This window comes from Salmo salar, chromosome 13 (genome assembly GCF_965601325.2).
Source record: "Salmo salar chromosome 13, fSalSal1, whole genome shotgun sequence".
Taxonomy (NCBI): Eukaryota; Metazoa; Chordata; class Actinopteri; order Salmoniformes; family Salmonidae; genus Salmo; species Salmo salar.
The window spans coordinates 94,591,926-94,615,381 of record NC_138303.1 but is presented as its reverse complement, the minus strand read 5'-3'; the positions used below and the strand labels follow the sequence as shown (position 1 = coordinate 94,615,381).

The 23,456-nt window shown below is 47.6% G+C and overlaps 1 protein-coding gene across 3 annotated transcripts in view; it reads right to left on the bottom strand.

Moving 5' to 3' along the window:
* The window catches only part of LOC106568185 (PDZ and LIM domain protein 5), a 108,938-nt gene that overhangs the window by 10,380 nt on the left and 75,102 nt on the right, over positions 1–23,456 (bottom strand). The window contains exons 4-8 of one of the 3 annotated variants that reach the window (XM_014138301.3): positions 11,116–11,149; positions 5,971–5,993; positions 4,134–4,160; positions 3,668–3,822; positions 2,162–2,192 (exon numbers count right to left, since the gene is read on the bottom strand). In XM_014138301.3, coding sequence (XP_013993776.1) covers positions 2,162–2,192; positions 3,668–3,822; positions 4,134–4,160; positions 5,971–5,993; positions 11,116–11,149 — 270 coding nt within the window. Of the gene's footprint in view, positions 1–2,161; positions 2,193–3,667; positions 3,823–4,133; positions 4,161–5,970; positions 5,994–10,186; positions 10,729–11,115; positions 11,150–23,456 lie in introns of all 3 variants that reach the window. The other 2 variants (XM_014138300.3, XM_014138302.3) reach the window with 2 other exon arrangements.

Genomic DNA, 23,456 nt, shown 5'->3' with positions numbered 1-23,456 from the left:
AAAATGAATATGGTTAGTGTATAAAATGAAACAAAATGAAGATAAAATACAAAGATACACACAAATGATCAGAATGAAGTTGGAGGATAGTGAAGTTGGAAAAGAAGTAGAAACAAACAGAATAAACACAAAAAGTAGTATATTACAGTAGTATATTACAGATGATAATGTGCAGATTTAATCTCAACCTGCTTCTCATGCAGTATTCAAGATACACTCAGTGGCCCGTTTATTAGGTACACCCATCTAGCCGGGTCGCACCCCCTGTGACCCCAGAACAGCCTGTATTCGTCGGGGTATGAACACATTGCTCAATTTGTATTAAGGGACTAAACATGTGCCAGGAAAATATTCCCCACACCACTGCCACTAGCCTGTACCATTGACACCAGGCAGGATGTGTCCATGGGCTCATGCTGCTTACGCTGACTCTGCCATCAGCATGACGCAACAGGAACCGGGATTCGTCAGACCAGGTGATGTTTTTCCACACCTCAATTGTCCAGTGTTGGTGATCGCGTGCCCACTGGTGCCACTTCTTCTTGTTTTTAGCTGATAGGACTGGAACCCAGTGTGATCGTCTGCTGCAGTAGCCAATCCGTGACAAGGACCGACGAGTTGAGCGTTCCGAAATGCTGTTCTGCACACCACTGTTGTACTGCGCCATTATTTGCCTGTTTGTGGCACACCTGTTAGCCTACACGATTCTTGCCATTCTCCTTTGACCTCTCTCACCAACAAGCTGTTGTATGTTTTTTGTTCGTCGCACCATTCTCGGTAAACCCTAGACACCGTTGAGCGTGAAAAGCGCCTGGCACCATACTACTCTCAAAGTCGCTTAGGTCACTTGTTTTGCCACATCTAATGTTGAATCCAACAGTAACTGAATGCCTCAATGCCTGTCTGCCGGCAATATATAGCAAGCCATGGCCACGTGCGAACGGGGTGGTGTACCTAATTACCTGGCCATTGTGTGTATGTACTAAGGCAAGGTAAACTAAGGGAGAGTATTTAACTCAAACACACACACACACTCACTCACACACTCACTCTCACACTCCCCTAACACACCAGCAGGCTCACTGTACACACACATACACAGCAACTTACTAACTAATTCCAGTAACTACTTAAAGGGATGTGGTATAGGACAAGGCACAGGTGGTGAGGCATAATGTGAAATCTCAGACTTCTATAATGTGAGATCTGAGACTGTCTTTCTAGTTAACTACAGGCTGATTAAAATGAATAAAACACAGGCAGAGAGATGTTACTGGGCACAGCAAACTACAGTCTACTGCACGTTGAGTGTGCGTGCCGAAACACTGTGGTGCCAGTCTCTCAGCTTGTTGTACTGTTGTCCCACAACCTTTGGGTCCGGTTTGTTCACCCTAACACACCCAAAGACACAGGAAAGGAGGGGAGATGGAGGGAAGGGAGGAGGAAGAAAGGAGACGACACAGGAGAGCAGACAGGAAGAAAGGAAAGAAAGACATTGTAAAGAAAAATAAATAGACAAGAAATGTAGAGTGAAAAACAGGACAATGGAGGAAATAAAGGAAAAATAAAGAAACAGTCAGATTTGCCAGTGGTTGTACTTCCTGACAGGAGAGCTCTGTCTGAAGGATGCTGTCTGTAAACCACATCTCTCTAAGAAGGAGAGATTGGAAGTCTCCTCCTGGCAGGCCCTGATTACCCACAATCCCACTTAATTACCCACAATCCATCTTCGTGACATGCTGATTGGCCGGGGCTTTGGTTGGGAGAGCAGCAGGGTGCATTTACTGCAGATGAAGATGAATAGGGGCAGAAAACAGACCTGAGAACCCCCAGAACCCCCAGCTCTAAAGGGCTATGAGGGTTTGCCAGCCCAGCTAACCCTGCTTGAGCAGTTTCCACTAGGGTTTCCTCTGATGTGGCTTCCTGTAATGAAGCCTTACACTAAGCGTGATACTGAGCGTCTCATGGATAAGGAAGTATGGGCTAAACTCGGAATCCCAATAATGAGAAGCTCCTGTGGCATGCAGGATGAGACATGGAGTGCCAGAAAGCTCTGATCAACCCAACATAGTAACAGTAACAACAACAGCATCAGCCTCACACACCAGGAAACTACCCTCAGATCACATGGGATCAGACTGACATACCACCAACTACTCACTTCCTTCCAGCGCTGTTCTCCTGGGCTTGGTCTGTGAACAGAGGAGGAAAGAAACTCATGAACATAAAAACAGAGATTGTCAAATGTGCGTGTAGACTTCTGCGTCTTATAATAGAAAATAACTGATTTTATTTAACTAGAGAAGACAGTTAAGAACACATTTTTATTTACAATGACGGCCTACCCCGGACGACGCTGGGCCAATTGTACGCCACCCTATGGGACTGCCAATCACGGCCAGTTGTGAAACATGCCTGGAATCGAACCAGGGTCTGTAGTGACTGCATTGAGATGCAGTGTCTTAGACCACTGGCCACTCGGGAGGCCATGGGGTGACCAGACAAAAAGAGAGTGATGCTACTGCTTTTTAAATGCTCATTTTAATCAAGTAGATATTGATAAAAAATATACCTATAGAAAAAAAACCTGTGACTCATGATTCGTGTAAGCCAGCTCTGCCCCAACCCGTCAGCATTCTCAAATCCAAACTTATCGTGGAGAAGAAATGTTAGTGGGTGTGGCATTTGGCTGGAGTGATGTGGATGGGTAGCCAGGCAAGTACAAACCACTCTCCAGCACTCATTTGCATCAACAGCCCTGCACATATTAAACATTGTATAAGTAACAGCCTATGTGTGGAATAGAGAATGACTTCTAATGCCCTGCTCCTTGTCAGCTCCATGTCAGTTTGTATCAGCAGAGCAGGTCTAACACACACAGGGCTGGGGTGATGACAAAGAGATGGATGCTGAGGCCCTGAGACAGAGCTGCGCCAGGGGACCAGAACACAGTGACAGAGCTGTGCCAGGTGGACCAGAACACCAGTGACAGACCTGTGCCAGGGGGACCAGAACACACAGACAGAGCTGTGCCAGGGGGACCAGAACACACAGACAGAGCTGTGCCAGGGGGACCAGAACACACAGACAGAGCTGTGCCAGGGGGACCAGAACACACAGACAGAGCTACACTACCAGGGTGGGAAATGGCTGGTGGATGCCCTAATTTCAAAGAATTAAGCTAAATTACAGAAAACACTGTACCCAACCCGCTTTCACCACTGTAGCGTTGAGATTCCCCTTTCCAGAGCTGACAAACACACACATTTTGTATTTTTTCTACACGTGGGCTTTGGATTCTTTTTTTATGCTCCAAATGCTCTGTTCGACCACCCGTCAATGTGGCTGGGAAGAATAGATATTCTACCAGCCAATGCTCAAATCTACCAGCATTTTGCTGATGGCTGGTGTTAATTTCCCACCCTGTGCACTACACGGACTATCATGCAGCACTGTTGTAATCTGTACTACAGTCTACTCATGTAACCTTTCCCTTAGGGGAAAAGGCAAAGCCAAAATGGTCACTTCAGAGGGATACGACTGTAAGATCACAATGATCTAGTTAGGATAGATTTATATTTCCTAGTCCCATTGTGCCAGGTTACCCAGTAACTAGGGTGTCATTATGCCTCAGGGTATTGGGGTAAGGTGCAAAGGGGGTACCCACCTTTCTCTGTGCCGGTGATCTGAGCCAGGATTCTGAAGGACCTGGACTGGGAGGTTCCGGTGCGAGGATGCCAGTCCTCTGTGTCCTCGATCAGACGCTTCTTACTGGCCTCGCTGAGGGGCGAGGCGTGGATCAACTCTGGTTCAACTTTGTTCCTGAGACCACACACAGAATAAGTATTAAAGTCCTCATCATCATTAACATTCATTTACAATTATCATTACCACTCAGCATTCATAAAAATCACTCTTAATAATTACTTTATTATTCCCTAATGATTCAGATTCATTTACTACATTCATTAATGCTTTTATATAGTAGAATAACACAAGTACAACATTTGTTCTCGTTCACACACTGGTACAGACAAATACACTCGTACTCCCAATGTATACAGGTATACTTAGACAAGACAAACATACACACATTCACTACGTGTCCACGGCTAGATGTTCCATTACTGTACCTCCTAAGGACAGTCTTTGGGGGGACTCTGCACACGGACATTGAGAAGGTGGTAAGAATGGAAAATAGAAGGAGAAGAAAACTTGAAAGATTGAATATTGTTTGATAGAATAAACCAGATGTAAAACTCTTTGGATCTAAAGTATCAGTTTTGCTGTTTGTTTTTTATTTTTCTTTATTTAACTAGGCCATTCTTATTTACAATGACGGCTACCGGAGAATAGTGGGTTAACTGCCTTGTTCAGGGGCAGAACGACAGATTTTTACCTTGTCAGCTCAGGGATTCGAACCAGCTACCTTTCAGTTACTGCTGTTACAGGCTATACTTACTTAAGAATTCCCGGAGGCCCACTATCAGAACCAGCAGTTACACTAAAAACAGCAGAGCAGTAGTCAGCTGACTATCGATTCAAACTAACTGCAATGACCAGCTTTAAAACCCTTATGAAGATGACATGACACACATGACCTGATTCAGCCCACATACAGTGCATCGTGGCGTTAACTCAGAGACAAACATATCATAACATGACAATGGTTTTAGTAGTAGGGGGAAATATGCTTCATGGATTATTGATCAGCTGAATAAACTGGTGAAGTAGTTTGTATTTTGGGGAATTGATTTAAAACTATTAAATAGTGATATTGTATGTATAATACAGTTAGAAACCCAGGTAAAAGTTACCATCTCTCGTCACAAGGGGGAACCACTGAGCCGCACATTACATTGAGCTCAGGACCAGAATGGATACATTGTTTGTATTCCTGTCCTCAATTATATCATGTTTAGACACACATCTCAAGATGTCTGTTTATTACATTACAAGTGGATTTCTGCACTTGGGACAAGTGAAGTGTGTCTGAGTGTTCTGCGTGTGAGCTCAGTGCTATTTGACTGTGTGTCTCTGAGTGTATTCTAAGTGAATGGGGCGAGAGGGGTCAGATTGTGACGGTCCTGGCTGGTAATTAATGAATGGCCTTGGGTAAACAGAGTGGCACGGTGGCAGACGGAGGGGGACAGATGCAGGGACAGGGTTCAGTAGCCCTGCTGAGTGGTGACAGGTCAGCCTACAGGGCTCTGGGTTGCAGTCTGGAGCCTGGTGGTGGGTCTGGTGGGGATGCATCACCTTTTATAGAGCCTATGGGCTCCGGTCAAAGGTAGTGCACTATAAAGAGAATAGGGTGACATTTGAAACGCAGCCTGGGTGTAAATACACTGGTTATCCCACACGGACCGGGCCGGGATGCCATTACACACACAGAGCATGAATGAACAGAATGAACTGGCCTCAGTGGACCACAAGGCTTATTATGGCTTATGGCTGTGTGTTATTTACAGGGTGGCTTTGCAGGTTGTTTTGTGTTGTGAAATGAGTGTGTAAAGCGCCTGTCATAGTCCAAAACGTGTACACGTACACACAGCAGTCTTCTAGAATATTAGACCGTTGGTTTTCATACTTTGTCAGCGGAGTTCAAGCAATTTTTCCAACTGTCAACACATTCAAATGATATAGGATGCGTACCGGAGCCGCGTTGGTTGAGAATTGAGGGGAGGTGAGCAGAGGGCTGTGCTTCGCCCGCGGATGGTGGTCTCAGAGCCGTGTTGCTATGTCACAATAGGATGCTGGACTATCACGTCTCAGCGTCTGTGGACTATGATTTAGGCTTTAGACAGTAAGTATATGAGGGAGATTTATGAGGGTTATGGCAGAGAGGCGCCAGCATGTCTACTGTACTAATCTAACTGTACTGCAGTCATCATGTGTAGCAGGACAGCACTGATAATCACATCCCACAGTCAAAGAGCTAGCAGACAGTGTCACTGTTACAACACTAACTTGGTCTCTTCCTCCTCCCCCTCCTGCGGAAAGAGAAAAGAGAGGAGAAGAGGATGAAACAAAGTAAAGGAGCAGGAAAAGAGAAGAGCAGTGATTCAACTGGGTCCTAAAACCACATGGACCTTTCTGAGATGATGGGCGAGCAGACACCCAGAGAGAAACACACACACAGGATGCGGCTGAACACACATGCTTCTACTATACCTGTAGCCTGTACAAGCAGACGGGGAAGTCTGGGGGGTTTAGGTGGTTATTGGCTAGATGAGATACAGTTTATGTAAAATTGTCGTTCCTCAAAGTTTTTGTGCATTTTACCTAACCCTAACCCTTTTCCTAACCTTAAACTAATTCTCTTAACCTGCTACATTAATTGTACTAACCTGCTGCATAAGGTCTAACTTGCGACAAAAAGTCAATTTTGACATAAGCTGTAACCCTTCTAGCCAAAACCGTTTTAGAAGGTAGGAAGGTGAAAGATCATATAATAACTCAGAGAAGGTATTACAGTATGCAGTACAGACTGAGATGACAACCAAAGTGCCTAGAGGTAAGTGGCATGAAGTCTCTATTATACTCTATTATAACCCCTCATGTCTCAGCCTCCAGTATTTACGCTGCAGTAGTTTATGTGTCGGGGGGCTAGGTTCAGTCTGTTATATCTGGAGTATTTCTCCTGTCTTATCCCGTGTCCTGTGTGAATTTAAGTATGCTCTCTCTAATTCTTTCTTTCTTTCTTTCTTTCTTTCTTTCTTTCTTTCTTTCTTTCTTTCTTTCTTTCTTTCTTTCTTTCTTTCTTTCTTTCTTTCTTTCTTTCTTTCTTTCTTTCTTTCTCTCTCTCTCTCTCTCGGAGGACCTGAGCCCTAGGACCATGCCTCAGGACTACCTGGCCTGATGACTCTTTGCTGTCCACAGTCCACCTGGCCGTGCTGCTGCTCCAGTTTCAACTGTTCTGCCTGCGGCTATGGAACCCTGGCCTGTTCAACGGACGTGCTACCTTGTCCCTGACCTGCTGTTTTCAACTCTCTAGAGACAGCAGGAGCGGTAGAGATACTCTGAATGATCGGCTATGAAAAGCCAACTGACATTTACTCCTGAGGTGCTGACCTGTTGCACCCTCGACAACCACTGTGATTATTATTAGTTTACCCTGCAGGTCATCTATGAACATTTGAACATCTTGGCCATGTACTGTTATAATCTCAACCTGGCACAGCCAGAAGAGGACTGGCCACCTCTCATAGCCTGGTTCCTCTCTAAGTTTCTTCCTAGGTTCTGGCCTTTCAAGGGAGTTTTTCCTAGCCACTGTGCTTTTACACCTGCATTGCTTGCTGTTTGGGGTTTTAGGCTAGGTTTCTGTACAGCACTTTGAGATATCAGCTGATGTAAGAAGGGCTTTATAAATACATTTGATGTGATTTGATTATTCAGCTGTGAAACATAACTAATACCATTTGCATCAGTGGACTACATTGGTAGACTAGTCTAAAACACATGTTACTAGTGTACTTCCTATCCTCTGGCCTGAGAACCACCCCAATAAAGAGCTGCTCCAGCCCAGAGCTGCCAGTACGCTGGGATAATTAGAAAACAAGTGTCTAAGTCGACACAACAACAAGACGTCAGACAGAATCAGAGCCAGACTACTTGGCAAAGCTATAAACTCTATTATCAATTAAAGGGAGGCAGGGTGGGCTAGGCTGGGTTGGGCTGGGATAAGCTAGGCTGGGTTGGGCTAGGCTGGGTTGGCTAGGCTGGTTTGGCCTAGGCTGGTTTGGCCTAGGCTGGGTTGTACTACGCTGGTTTGGTCTGAGCTGGTTTGGTCTGAGCTGGGCTAGGCTGGGTTGGCCTAGGCTGGTTTGGGCTGAGCTAGGCTGGTTTGGGATGAGCTAGTCTGGTTTGGGCTGGGTTGGACTAGGCTGATGTGGCCTAGGCTGGTTTGGGCTGAGTTAGGCTGGGCTAGGCTGAGCTAGGCTAGGCTGGGTTGGCCTGGGTTGGGCTGGGCTAGGCTGGTTAAAGCTGGGCTAGGCTGGGTTGGCCTAGGCTGGTTTGGGCTGGGCTAGGTTTATCTAGGGTGGGCTAGGCTGGGTTGGGCTAGGCTAGGCTGGGTTGGTCTGAGCTAGTCTGGATTGGGCAAGGCTGTATTGGGCTAGGCTGGTTTGGATAGGCTAGGTTGGGCTAGGCTGGGTTACGCTAGGCTGGGTTAGGCTGGCCTTGGCTGGGCTAGGCTGGGCTAGGTTAGGCTGGGCTAGGTTGGGCTACGCTGAGCTGGGTTAGGCTGGGCTGGTCTAAGTTAGGCTGGGTTGGGCTATGCTGGGCTGGGTTGGGTTAGGATGGGCTGGGTTAGGCTGGGCTGGGTTGGGTTGGGTTAGGCTGGGCTGGATTGGGTTGGGTTAGGATGGGCTCGGTTGGGTTACGATGGGCTCGGTTGGGTTAGGATGGGTTGGGCTGGGTTGGGTTAGGATGGACTGAGTTAGGCTGGGCTGGGTTGGGTTGGGTTAGGATAGGCTGGGTTAGGCTGGGCTGGGTTGGGTTGGGTTAGGATGGGCTGGGTTAGGATGGGCTGGGTTGGGCTGGGCTGGGTTGGGATGGGCTGGGTTGGGATGGGCTGGGTTGGGATGGGCTGGGTTAGGATGGGCTGGGTTAGGATGGGACTGGGTTAGGATGGGTTGGGTTAGGATGGGCTGGGTTAGGATGGGCTGGGTTAGGATGGGCTGGGTTAGGATGGGCTGGGTTAGGATGGGCTGGGTTAGGATGGGCTGGGTTGGGTTGGGTTAGGATGGGTTGGGTTAGGATGGGTTGGGTTGGGTTAGGATGGGCTGGGTTGGGTTAGGATGGGCTGGGTTGGGTTAGGATGGGCTGGGTTAGGATGGGCTGGGTTAGGATGGGCTGGGTTAGGATGGGATGGGCTGGGTTAGGATGGGCTGGGTTAGGATGGGCTGGGTTGGGCTGGGTTAGGATGGGGTGGGTTGGGTTAGGATGGGCTGGGTTAGAATGGGCTGGGCTGGGTTAGGATGGGCTGGGTTAGGATGGGCTGGGTTAGGATGGGCTGGATTAGAATGGGCTGGGCTGGGTTAGGATGGGCTGGGTTAGGAGGGGGTGGGTTGGGTTAGGATGGGCTGGGTTAGAATGGGCTGGGCTGGGTTAGGATGGACTGGGTTAGGATGGGCTGGGTTAGGATGGGCTGGGTTGGGTTGGGCTGGGTTGGGTTGGGTTGGGATGAGCTGGGTTAGGATGGGCTGGGTTGGGTTAGGATGGGCTGGGTTAGGTTAGGATGGGCTGGGTTAGGATGGGCTGGGTTGGGTTGGGATGAGCTGGGTTAGGATGGGCTGGGTTGGGTTAGGATGGGCTGGGTTAGGTTAGGATGGGCTGGGTTAGGATGGGTTGGGTTGGGTTAGGATGGGTTGGGTTGGGTTAGGATGGGTTGGGTTAGGATGGGCTGGGTTGGGTTAGGATGGGCTGGGTTGGGTTAGGATGGGCTGGGTTAGGTTAGGATGGGCTGGGTTAGGATGGGTTGGGTTGGGTTAGGATGGGTTGGGTTGGGTTAGGATGGGTTGGGTTAGGATGGGCTGGGTTGGGTTAGGATGGGTTGGGTTGGGTGGTAGCAGGAGTGAGTTTAACATGTTGTCGGTTGCTGCTGCCTTTTTCTTCTGTTTCCAGTCCCCTTCAACATACTGGGACAAGATGTGCTGCTGCACTCAATGTGGCTGTTTACAAACAGCTATGTAGACTATGTAGGAGAAACTGATGGAAGATTTACAACAAAGTATGTCTTGTCTCAGGTAGTCTGTTGTTATTACATGGTTGGTTAACAGCTACTTGTGGCCTCAAACATCATCCAGACTGGCAGTGAAGTGAACTACATCTCTCTGTAAACCTGACAACAACACACAGGATTTATGGGATGTGAGACAGAAACATGTTCCCAGTACACTACACCAGTCCAGGTGGTCATACCTAACATGGCCATGTCGGTCTTTTGAGCTCAAAAGTCAAATGGTCCATGGTAATAACATTAAACCACCTACCTACCCACACTTGATCTTCTTGGAAAGTGAAAGGAAGCAAAAAGAGAATTTGAGGGGTTTGGTTAGATAAAGAAAGTAACAGGAGAAGAGAGAGGAGAAGAGGTGGGGGGTTTGGTAAGAGAAAGAAAGTAACAGGAGAGAAGAGTGGAGGAGAAGAGGTGAGAGGAGGGTTTGAGGTTAGTGCCACTCACCCATTAAACTGTTCTTTGATCTGGTCGACCACCACACCCTGGGCTTCCAACAGGCCCCGCCTCTGTCCTATGGCCACCTCACAGGCGTTGGCATTGGAGTACAGGTTAATTGGCGTGTTATAGCAAGAGGACTGCGGAGCACCGGGATTGGAGGAGGGGGCTGTCATTCTGGCCGGGGAGGATGAGGAAGAAGAGGAGGGAGTGGAGGAGGGGGTGGTGAAGGGGGAACGGCCAGAGCCGGGTCTGGGGGGTGGGGCTGAGCTAGGTGGGGCTGGGGAGCGGGAGCGGCTAGCTAGTGGGAAGGGAGGCTGGGGCTGCTGGGAGGAGGGGGCGGCGGGGGTGAAAGCAGACGATGCAGACGGGATGGAGGCCACCTTTGGGGCGGTCAGGGAGGAAGTGACTGCACCCGCACTGCTGCCCCCGCCAAAGGGGCGGGCCGTCTTGTTGTAGGCAGCACCGGGTTGGGGGGAGGGGCTGGTGAAGGTGGAGGGCGGAGCTGGATGGGTGATTGGCACGGGCTTAATGATCTCCAGTGGCTCGTCCTATAGGGGGGTGAGGACACATGCACGACACTCACACACTGCAAACCACACAGCAAACTCATATAGCAAACTCATATAGCAAACTACACAGCAAACTCATATACCAAACTCATATAGCAAACTACACAGCAATGCTCCCCAGCAGTATAGTATGTGCCTCAGAGCTATCAGCAGCATATTATTCCCTAGCGTTGCATAATGCCCATAACAGCCAATCACAACGTGCTGTAACATTGTCTCAGAAGGTCACAGTGAGCATGCTCAAACAAATGATCCTGGTAACTGGTAATATACCAATTAAAAACGAATAATCATTATCAGAATCCATTCATCCTAAATAATAAATGTGACTGTTTAAATCTGATTCATTCACTGGAGTGTACTTACCTTTGGTGCATCAGCCTTGGGAACACTGGAAGCTCTGTGAAGACAGAAAACCCATCATGAGGAAACGTATTTTCCTCTGTAGGAACAAGAGTAAAGAACTAACGGAGCATGACCACCCTCACAGTATATGTCCCATCCATTAAAATGTCACAACAAACCTCAATGGTACATGCAGGTAATACTGGGACAGATGGATGAAGACACCATCTGTCAGGCTTGACTGAACAGTAACTCTCTCCTTATGGACAGTAACTCTCTCCTTATGGACAGTAACCCTCTCCTTATGGACAGTAACTCTCTCCTTATGGACAGTAACTCTCTCCTTATGGACAGTAACCCTCTCCTTATGGACAGTAACTCTCTCCTTATGGACAGTAACTCTCTCCTTATGGACAGTAACCCTCTCCTTATGGACAGTAACTCTCTCCTTATGGACAGTAACTCTCTCCTTATGGACAGTAACGCTCTCCTTATGGACAGTAACGCTCTCCTTATGGACAGTAACTCTCTCCTTATGGACAGTAACTCTCTCCTTATGGACAGTAACCCTCTCCTTATGGACAGTAACCCTCTCCTTATGGACAGTAACTCTCTCCTTATGGACAGTAACTCTCTCCTTATGGACAGTAACTCTCTCCTTATGGACAGTAACTCTCTCCTTATGGACAGTAACTCTCTCCTTATGGACAGTAACCCTCTCCTTATGGACAGTAACTCTCTCCTTATGGACAGTAACTCTCTCCTTATGGACAGTAACTCTCTCCTTATGGACAGTAACTCTCTCCTTATGGACAGTAACTCTCTCCTTATGGACAGTAACTCTCTCCTTATGGACAGTAACTCTCTCCTTATGGACAGTAACAATCTCCTTATGGACAGTAACTCTCCTTATGGACAGTAACCCTCTCCTTATGGACAGTAACCCTCTCCTTATGGACAGTAACTCTCTCCTTATGGACAGTAACCCTCTCCTTATGGACAGTAACTCTCTCCTTATGGACAGTAACTCTCTCCTTATGGACAGTAACCCTCTCCTTATGGACAGTAACTCTCTCCTTATGGACAGTAACTCTCTCCTTATGGACAGTAACCCTCTCCTTATGGACAGTAACTCTCTCCTTATGGACAGTAACCCTCTCCTTATGGACAGTAACTCTCCTTATGGACAGTAACTCTCTCCTTATGGACAGTAACTCTCTCCTTATGGACAGTAACTCTCTCCTTATGGACAGTAACTCTCTCCTTATGGACAGTAACTCTCTCCTTATGGACAGTAACTCTCTCCTTATGGACAGTAACTCTCCTTATGGACAGTAACTCTCTCCTTATGGACAGTAACCCTCTCCTTATGGACAGTAACTCTCTCCTTATGGACAGTAACCCTCTCCTTATGGACAGTAACTCTCTCCTTATGGACAGTAACTCTCTCCTTATGGACAGTAACCCTCTCCTTATGGACAGTAACTCTCTCCTTATGGACAGTAACTCTCTCCTTATGGACAGTAACCCTCTCCTTATGGACAGTAACTCTCTCCTTATGGACAGTAACTCTCTCCTTATGGACAGTAACTCTCTCCTTATGGACAGTAACCCTCTCCTTATGGACAGTAACTCTCTCCTTATGGACAGTAACTCTCTCCTTATGGACAGTAACTCTCTCCTTATGGACAGTAACTCTCTCCTTATGGACAGTAACTCTCTCCTTATGGACAGTAACTCTCTCCTTATGGACAGTAACCCTCTCCTTATGGACAGTAACCCTCTCCTTATGGACAGTAACTCTCTCCTTATGGACAGTAACTCTCTCCTTATGGACAGTAACCCTCTCCTTATGGACAGTAACTCTCTCCTTATGGACAGTAACTCTCTCCTTATGGACAGTAACCCTCTCCTTATGGACAGTAACCCTCTCCTTATGGACAGTAACCCTCTCCTTATGGACAGTAACTCTCTCCTTATGGACAGTAACTCTCTCCTTATGGACAGTAACTCTCTCCTTATGGACAGTAACTCTCTCCTTATGGACAGTAACTCTCTCCTTATGGACAGTAACTCTCTCCTTATGGACAGTAACTCTCTCCTTATGGACAGTAACTCTCTCCTTATGGACAGTAACCCTCTCCTTATGGACAGTAACTCTCTCCTTATGGACAGTAACTCTCTCCTTATGGACAGTAACTCTCTCCTTATGGACAGTAACTCTCTCCTTATGGACAGTAACCCTCTCCTTATGGACAGTAACCCTCTCCTTATGGACAGTAACTCTCTCCTTATGGACAGTAACCCTCTCCTTATGGACAGTAACTCTCTCCTTATGGACAGTAACTCTCTCCTTATGGACAGTAACGCTCTCCTTATGGACAGTAACTCTCTCCTTATGGACAGTAACTCTCTCCTTATGGACAGTAACTCTCTCCTTATGGACAGTAACTCTCTCCTTATGGACAGTAACTCTCTCCTTATGGACAGTAACTCTCTCCTTATGGACAGTAACTCTCTCCTTATGGACAGTAACCCTCTCCTTATGGACAGTAACTCTCTCCTTATGGACAGTAACTCTCTCCTTATGGACAGTAACCCTCTCCTTATGGACAGTAACCCTCTCCTTATGGACAGTAACTCTCTCCTTATGGACAGTAACCCTCTCCTTATGGACAGTAACTCTCTCCTTATGGACAGTAACTCTCTCCTTATGGACAGTAACTCTCTCCTTATGGACAGTAACTCTCTCCTTATGGACAGTAACTCTCTCCTTATGGACAGTAACTCTCTCCTTATGGACAGTAACTCTCTCCTTATGGACAGTAACTCTCTCCTTATGGACAGTAACTCTCTCCTTATGGACAGTAACTCTCTCCTTATGGACAGTAACTCTCTCCTTATGGACAGTAACTCTCTCCTTATGGACAGTAACTCTCTCCTTATGGACAGTAACTCTCTCCTTATGGACAGTAACTCTCTCCTTATGGACAGTAACTCTCTCCTTATGGACAGTAACTCTCTCCTTATGGACAGTAACCCTCTCCTTATGGACAGTAACTCTCTCCTTATGGACAGTAACTCTCTCCTTATGGACAGTAACTCTCTCCTTATGGACAGTAACTCTCTCCTTATGGACAGTAACTCTCTCCTTATGGACAGTAACTCTCCTTATGGACAGTAACTCTCTCCTTATGGACAGTAACCCTCTCCTTATGGACAGTAACTCTCTCCTTATGGACAGTAACTCTCTCCTTATGGACAGTAACTCTCTCCTTATGGACAGTAACTCTCTCCTTATGGACAGTAACTCTCTCCTTATGGACAGTAACCCTCTCCTTATGGACAGTAACTCTCTCCTTATGGACAGTAACTCTCTCCTTATGGACAGTAACTCTCTCCTTATGGACAGTAACTCTCTCCTTATGGACAGTAACTCTCTCCTTATGGACAGTAACTCTCTCCTTATGGACAGTAACTCTCTCCTTATGGACAGTAACTCTCTCCTTATGGACAGTAACTCTCTCCTTATGGACAGTAACTCTCCTTATGGACAGTAACCCTCTCCTTATGGACAGTAACTCTCTCCTTATGGACAGTAACTCTCTCCTTATGGACAGTAACTCTCTCCTTATGGACAGTAACTCTCTCCTTATGGACAGTAACTCTCTCCTTATGGACAGTAACTCTCTCCTTATGGACAGTAACTCTCTCCTTATGGACAGTAACTCTCTCCTTATGGACAGTAACCCTCTCCTTATGGACAGTAACTCTCTCCTTATGGACAGTAACTCTCTCCTTATGGACAGTAACTCTCTCCTTATGGACAGTAACTCTCTCCTTATGGACAGTAACTCTCTCCTTATGGACAGTAACCTCTCCTTATGGACAGTAACCCTCTCCTTATGGACAGTAACTCTCTCCTTATGGACAGTAACTCTCTCCTTATGGACAGTAACTCTCTCCTTATGGACAGTAACTCTCTCCTTATGGACAGTAACTCTCTCCTTATGGACAGTAACTCTCTCCTTATGGACAGTAACTCTCTCCTTATGGACAGTAACTCTCTCCTTATGGACAGTAACTCTCTCCTTATGGACAGTAACTCTCTCCTTATGGACAGTAACTCTCTCCTTATGGACAGTAACTCTCTCCTTATGGACAGTAACCCTCTCCTTATGGACAGTAACCCTCTCCTTATGGACAGTAACTCTCTCCTTATGGACAGTAACTCTCTCCTTATGGACAGTAACCCTCTCCTTATGGACAGTAACCCTCTCCTTATGGACAGTAACCCTCTCCTTATGGACAGTAACTCTCTCCTTATGGACAGTAACCCTCTCCTTATGGACAGTAACTCTCTCCTTATGGACAGTAACCCTCTCCTTATGGACAGTAACTCTCTCCTTATGGACAGTAACTCTCTCCTTATGGACAGTAACTCTCTCCTTATGGACAGTAACTCTCTCCTTATGGACAGTAACTCTCCTTATGGACAGTAACCCTCTCCTTATGGACAGTAACTCTCTCCTTATGGACAGTAACTCTCTCCTTATGGACAGTAACTCTCTCCTTATGGACAGTAACTCTCTCCTTATGGACAGTAACTCTCTCCTTATGGACAGTAACCCTCTCCTTATGGACAGTAACCCTCTCCTTATGGACAGTAACCCTCTCCTTATGGACAGTAACTCTCTCCTTATGGACAGTAACTCTCTCCTTATGGACAGTAACTCTCTCCTTATGGACAGTAACCCTCTCCTTATGGACAGTAACCCTCTCCTTATGGACAGTAACCCTCTCCTTATGGACAGTAACTCTCTCCTTATGGACAGTAACCCTCTCCTTATGGACAGTAACTCTCTCCTTATGGACAGTAACCCTCTCCTTATGGACAGTAACTCTCTCCTTATGGACAGTAACCCTCTCCTTATGGACAGTAACTCTCTCCTTATGGACAGTAACTCTCTCCTTATGGACAGTAACTCTCTCCTTATGGACAGTAACTCTCTCCTTATGGACAGTAACGCTCTCCTTATGGAAAGTAACTCTCTCCTTATGGACAGTAACCCTCTCCTTATGGACAGTAACTCTCTCCTTATGGACAGTAACTCTCTCCTTATGGAGAAGCATCTTAGAGAGATGGGAGAGGAAGAGAGAGAGGGAGCAGTAGATAGAACAAGAGGGGGGAGGGAGAGAAAACAGGTGGGGATGAGTAAAGGAAAACTCAATAGGAACTAAACCCACCAGAGTAAAACCTGTAAATGGAGTAAATATTGAAATTAGACACACTATCAAAGACTGCTGCTACTGGCTCCACTACAACAGCTGTCTCTATTTGGCCCCTAGCTCAATGCCACAGAGTCAGCCAGCCATAGAGCAGCATGGTGGTAGAGACATGTGGGAAAACATATTATGCTATATTCCTCTGTTTTGTTTCCCTAACGCCTGCTAGATTTACTAAGGATCCTTATTTTCACTCAATCATCCACTCATCCACTCAGCAGTACAAGACACTATCTCTCCTCTGCGTGAGTCTCCATCTCCGTGTACAGGGCTACAGGCCCAAACAGTGTAGAAGACCTCAGATTTATACTCATGATCAAACCAGCTGTTGTTCATACTGCTGCAAACAAACACACTGTTCAGGGGACGGGACTTCCAGTGGCTACCAGGAAGTGAACCAAAAACGATCTGCTCTTTCTATCCACAAGGACAATCTGTATATTCCTTCCATATTCTGTCTCTCTGAGGAGCAGAGAGCATGTAGCCTAATGAAGGAAAACAAAATACATATCAACTATGCAAAACATAATGTGAGATGTGAGAATGCTATTCATTGACTACAGCTCAGCGTTCAATACCATAGTACCCTCAAAGCTCATCACTAAGCTAAGGATCCTGGGACTAAACACCTCCCTCTGCAACTGGATCTTGGACTTCCTGACGGGCCGCCCCCAGGTGGTGAGGGTAGGTAGCAACACATCTGCCATGCTGATCCTCAACACTGGAGCTCCCCAGGGGTGCGTGCTCAGTCCCCTCCTGTACTCCCTGTTCACCCATGACTGCATGGCCAGGCATGACTTCAACACAATCATTAAGTTTGCAGACAACACAACAGTGGTAGACCTGATCACGACAACAACGAGACAGCCTATAGGGAGGAGGTCAGAGACCTGGCCGGGTGGTGCCAGAATAATAACCTATCCCTCAACATAACCAAGACTGATTGTGGACTACAGGAAAAGGAGGACCGAGCACGCCCTCATTCTCATCGACGGGGCTGTAATGGAGCGGGTTGAGAGCTTCAAGTTCCTTGGTGTCCACATCAACAACAAACTAGAATGGTCCAAACACACCAAGACAGTCGTGAAGAGGGCACGACAAAGTCTATTCCCCCCAGGAAATTAAAAAGATTTGGCATGGGTCCTGAGATCCTCAAAAGGTTCTACAGCTGCAACATCGAGAGCATCCTGACTGGTTGCATCACTGCCTGGTACGGCAATTGCTCGGCCTCTAACCGCAAGGCACTACAGAGGGTAGTGCGTACGGCCCAGTACATCACTGGGGCTAAGCTGCCTGCCATCCAGGACCTCTACACCAGGCGGTGTCAGAGGAAGGCCCTAAAAATTGTCAAAGACCCCAGCCACCCCAGTCATAGACTGTTCTCTCTACTACCGCATGGCAAGCGGTAGCGGAGTGCCAAGTCTAAGACAAAAAGGCTTCTCAACAGTTTTTACCCCCAAGCCATAAGACTCCTGAACAGGTAATCAAATGGCTCCCTGGACGATTTGCATTGTGTGCCCCCCCAACCCGTCTTTTTACGCTGCTGCTACTCTCTGTTTATCATATATGCATAGTCACTAACCTGTTGTGGATAGGGGGCAGTATTTTCACGGCCGGATGAAAAAAACGTACCAGATTTAAACTGGTTACTACTCTTGCCCAGAAACGAGAATATGCATATTATTAGCAGATTTGGATAGAAAACACTCTGAAGTTTCTAAAACTGTTTGAATGGTGTCTGTGAGTATAACAGAACTCATATGGCAGGCAAAAACCTGAGAAGATTCCAAGCAGGAAGTGGCCTGTCTGTAAATTTGTAGTTCTTCTTTTGGTTCTCTATAGAAACTACAGTATCTGAGCTGTTCCGAAGCACTTTCTAAGGCTTCCATTGGCTCTCTAAAGCCTTCAGAAAGCGGATTGAGGCGTCTCCTGTCTCTGGGCAGAGTATACTAGCACAGTTTGTCAGTGGTCTGCCTAGTAACAAAAAGATTGGAGATGCGCGGTCCCGCGGCCATGCTGTTTTTTCTTTCCTCTTTGAATGAATACACTATTGTCCGGTTGGAATATTATCGCTATTTTACGAGAAAAATACCATAAAAATTGATTTTAAACAGCGTTTGACATGCTTCTAATTACGGTAAAGGAACATTTAGATTTTTTTTGTCTCGAAATGCACTCTCGCGTTACCCTTTGGATAGTGACCTGAAAGCATGAACAAAACTGAGGTATTTGGACATAACTATGGATTATTTGGAACAAAAACAACATTTGTTGTTGAAGTAGCAGTCCTGGGAGTGCATTCTGACGAAGATCAGCAAAGGTAATACCATTTTTCTAATAGTAATTCTGAGTTTAGTGAGCGTCGAACTTGGCGGGTGTCAAAATAGCTAGCCGTGATGGCTGAGCTATGTACTCAGAATATTGCAAAATGTGCTTTCGCCGAAAAGCTATTTTAAAATCTGACATAGCGATTGCATAAAGGAGTTCTGTATCTATAATTCTTAAAATAATTGTTATGTATTTTGTCAATGTTTATGATGAGTAATTTAGTAAATTCACCGGAAGTTTAGGGTGGGAATGCATGTTCTGAACATCACATGCTAATGTAAAAAAGCTGTTTTTGGATATAAATATGAACTTGATTGAACAAAACATGCGTGTATTGTATAACATAATGTCCTAGGAGTGTCATCTGATGAAGATCATCAAAGGTTAGTGCTTCATTTAGCTGTGTTTTGGGTTTATGTGACATATATGCTTGCTTGGAAAATGACTGTGTGATTATTTTTGGCTGTGTACTCTCCTAACATAATCTAATGTTTTGCTTTCGCTGTAAAGCCTTTTTGAAATCGGAATATGTGGTTAGATTAATGAGAGTCTTGTCTTTAAAATGGTGTAAAATAGTCGTATGTTTGAAAAATTGAAATTATAGCATTTTTGAGGTTTTGTATTTCGCGCCACGCTCTACCATTGGATATTGGTAGCGGAACGTCTGTCCTCAACAGGTTTTAACTATACATTCATGTACATACTACCTCAATTGGGCCGACCAACCAGTGCTCCCACACATTGGCTAACCGGGCTATCTGCATTGTGTCCCACCCACCATCCGCCAACCCCTCTGTTACACTACTGCTACTCTCTGTTCATCATATATGCATAGTCACTTTAACCATATCTACATGTACATACTACCTCAATAAGTCTGACTAACCGGTGTCTGTATGTAGCCTCGCTACTTTTATAGCCTCGCTACTGTAAATAGCCTGTCTTTCTACTGTTGTTTTATTTCTTTACCTACCTATTGTTCACCTAATACCTTTTTTTGCACAATTGGTTAGAGTCTGTAAGTAAGCAATTCACTGTAAGGTCTACACCTGTTGTATTCAGTGCACATGACAAATAAACTTGAATTTGATTTGATTAATTCTCGCCCTCTCTCCCTCCCTCTCTTTCTCCGTTCTCTCTCTCTCCCTCCCTCTTTTTCTCCTTCCTCTCTCCCTCTCTTTCTCCTTCCTCTCTCCCTCTCTCCCTCGCTCTCTTTCTCCTTCCTCTCTCCCTCCCTCTCTTTCTCCTTCCTCTCTCCCTCTCTCCCTCGCTCTCTTTCCCCCTCCTCTCTCCCTCCCTCTCTTTCTCCTTCCTCTCTCCCTCTCTCCCTCACTCTCTTTCTCCTTCCTCTCTCCCTCCCTTTTTTCTCCTTCCTCTCTCCCTCTCTTTCTCCTTCCTCTCTCCCTCTCCCCCTTGTTCTCTTTCTCCTTCCTCTCTCCCTCCCTCTCTTTCTCCTTCCTCTCTCCCTCTCTCCCTCGCTCTCTTTCTCCTTCCTCTCTCCCTCCCTCTCTTTCTCCTTCCTCTCTCCCTCTCTCCCTCACTCTCTTTCTCCTTCCTCTCTCCCTCCCTCTTTTTCTCCTTCCTCTCTCCCTCTCTTTCTCCTTCCTCTCTCCCTCGCTCTCTTTCTCCTTCCTCTCTCCCTCCCTCTCTTTCTCCTTCCTCTCTCCCTCTCTCCCTTGCTCTCTTTCTCCTTCCTCTCTCCCTCCTTCTCTTTCTCCTTCCTCTCTCCCTCTCTCCCTCGCTCTCTTTCTCCTTCCTCTCTCCCTCCCTCTTTTTCTCCTTCCTCGCTCCCTCTCTTTCTCCTTCCTCTCTCCCTCTCTCCCTCGCTCTCTTTCTCCTTCCTCTCTCCCTCCCTCTCTTTCTCCGTCCTCTCTCCCTCTCTCCCTCACTCTCTTTCTCCTTCCTCTCTCCCTCTCTTTCTCCTTCCTCTCTCCCTCTCTCCCTCCCTCTCTTTCTCCTTCCTCTCTCCCTCTCTCCCTCCCTCTCTTTCTCCATCCTCTCTCCCTCCCTCTCTTTCTCCTTCCTCTCTCCCTCCCTCTCTTTCTCCTTCCTCTCTCCCTTTCTCCCTCGCTCTCTTTCTCCTTCCTCTCTCCCTCCCTCTCTTTCTCCTTCCTCTCTCCCTCTCTCCCTCGCTCTCTTTCTCCTTCCTCTCTCCCTCCCTCTCTTTCTCCTTCCTCTCTCCCTCCCTCTCTTTCTCCTTCCTCTCTCCCTCTCTTTCTCCTTCCTCTCTCCCTCCCTCTCTTTCTCCTTCCTCTCTCCCTCCCTCGCTTTCTCCTTCCTCTCTCCCTCTCTCCCTCTCTCCCTCACTCTCTTTCTCCTTCCTCTCTCCCTCTCTTTCTCCTTCCTCTCTCCCTCCCTCTCTTTCTCCTTCCTCTCTCCCTCTCTCCCTCCCTCTCTTTCTCCATCCTCTCTCCCTCCCTCTCTTTCTCCTTCCTCTCTCCCTCCCTCTCTTTCTCCTTCCTCTCTCTCCTCTCTCCCTCGCTCTCTTTCTCCTTCCTCTCTCCCTCCCTCTCTTTCTCCTTCCTCTCTCCCTCTCTCTCTTTCTCCTTCCTCTCTCGCTCCCTCTCTTTCTCCTTCCTCTCTCCCTCCCTCTCTTTCTCCTTCGTCTCTCCCTCTCTTTCTCCTCCCTCTCTCCCTCACTCTCTTTCTCCTTCCTCTCTCCCTCTCTTTCTCCTTCCTCTCTCCCTCTCTCCCTCCCTCTCTTTCTCCTTCCTCTCTCCCTCTCTCCCTCCCTCTCTTTCTCCATCCTCTCTCCCTCCCTCTCTTTCTCCTTCCTCTCTCCCTCTCTCCCTCTCTCCCCTCACTCTCTTTCTCCTTCCTCTCTCCCTCTCTTTCTCCTTCCTCTCTCCCTCTCTTTCTCCTTCCTCTCTCCCTCCCTCTCTTTCTCCTTCCTCTCTCCCTCTCTCCCTCACTCTCTTTCTCCTTCCTCTCTCCCTCTCTTTCTCCTTCCTCTCTCCCTCCCTCTCTTTCTCCTTCCTCTCTCCCTCTCTCCCTCCCTCTCTTTCTCCATCCTCTCTCCCTCCCTCTCTTTCTCCTTCCTCTCTCCCTCTCTCCCTCGCTCTCTTTCTCCTTCCTCTCTCCTCCCTCTCTTTCTCCTCCCTCTCTCCCTCACTCTCTTTCTCCTTCCTCTCTCCCTCCCTCTCTTTCTCCTTCCTCTCTCCCTCTCTCCCTCCCTCGCTCTCTTTCTCCTTCCTCTCTCCCTCCCTCTCTTTCTCCTTCCTCTCTCCCTCCCTCTCTTTCTCCTTCCTCTCTCCCTCTCTCTCTTTCTCCTTCCTCTCTCGTCTCCCTCTCTTTCTCCTTCCTCTCCCTCCTCTCTTTCTCCTTCCTCTCTCCCTCTCTTTCTCCTCCCCTCTCTCCCTCACCTCTTTCTCCTTCCTCTCTCCCTCTCTTCTCCTTCCTCTCTCCCTCTCTCCCTCCCTCTCTTTCTCCTTCCTCTCTCCTCTCTCCCTCCCTCTCTTTCTCCATCCTCTCTCCCTCCCTCTCTCCCTCCCTCTCTTTCTCCTCCTCTCTCCCTCTCTCCCTCACTCTCTTTCTCCTTCCTCTCTCCCTCTCTTTCTCCTTCCTCTCTCCCTCTCTCCCTCCCTCTCTTTCTCCTTCCTCTCTCCCTCTCTCCCTCACTCTCTTCTCCTCCTCTCTCCCTCTCTTTCTCCTTCCTCTCTCCCTCCCTCTCTTTCTCCTTCCTCTCTCCCTCTCTCCCTCCCTCTCTTTCTCCATCCTCTCTCCCTCCCTCTCTTTCCTCCTTCCTCTCTCCCTCTCTCCCTCGCTCTCTTTCTCCTTCCTCTCTCCCTCCCTCTCTTTCTCCTCCCTCTCTCCCTCACTCTCTTTCTCCTTCCTCTCTCCCTCCCTCTCTTTCTCCTTCCTCTCTCCCTCTCTCCCTCCCTCGCTCTCTTTCTCCTTCCTCTCTCCCTCCCTCTCTTTCTCCTTCCTCTCTCCCTCCCTCTCTTTCTCCTTCCTCTCTCCCTCACTCTCTTTCTCCTTCCTCTCTCCCTCTCTTTCTCCTTCCTCTCTCCCTCCCTCTCTTTCTCCTTCCTCTCTCCCTCTCTCCCTCCCTCTCTTTCTCCATCCTCTCTCCCCTCCCTCTCTTTCTCCTTCCTCTCTCCCTCCCTCTCTTTCTCCTTCCTCTCTCCTCTCTCCACCTCGCTCTCTTTCTCCTTCCTCTCTTCCCTCCCTCTCTTTCTCCTCCCTCTCTCCTCACTCTCTTTCTCCTTCCTCTCTCCCTCCCTCTCTTTCTCCTTCCTCTCTCCCTCTCTCCCTCCCTCGCTCTCTTTCTCCTTCCTCTCTCCCTCCCTCTCTTTCTCCTTCCTCTCTCCCTCCCTCTCTTTCTCCTTCCTCTCTCCCTCCCTCTCTCTTCTCCTTCCTCTCTCCCTCACTCTCTTTCTCCTTCCTCTCTCCCTCTCTTTCTCCTTCCTCTCTCCCTCTCTTCCCTCCCTCTCTTTCTCCTTCCTCTCTCCCTCCCTCTCTTTCTCCATCCTCTTCTCCCTCCCTCTCTTTCTCCTTCCTCTCTCCCTCCCTCTCTTTCCTTCCTTCCTCTCTCCCTCTCTCCCTCGCTCTCTTTCTCCTTCCTCTCTTCTCCTCCCTCTCTTTCTCCTTCCTCTCTCCCTCTCTCCCTCGCTCTCTTTCTCCTTCCTCTCTCCCTCCCTCTCTTTCTCCTTCCTCTCTCCCTCGCTCCTCTTTCTCCTTCCTCTCTCCCTCCCTCTCTTTCTCCTTCCTCTCTCCCTCCCTCTCTTTCTCCTTCCTCTCTCCCTCTC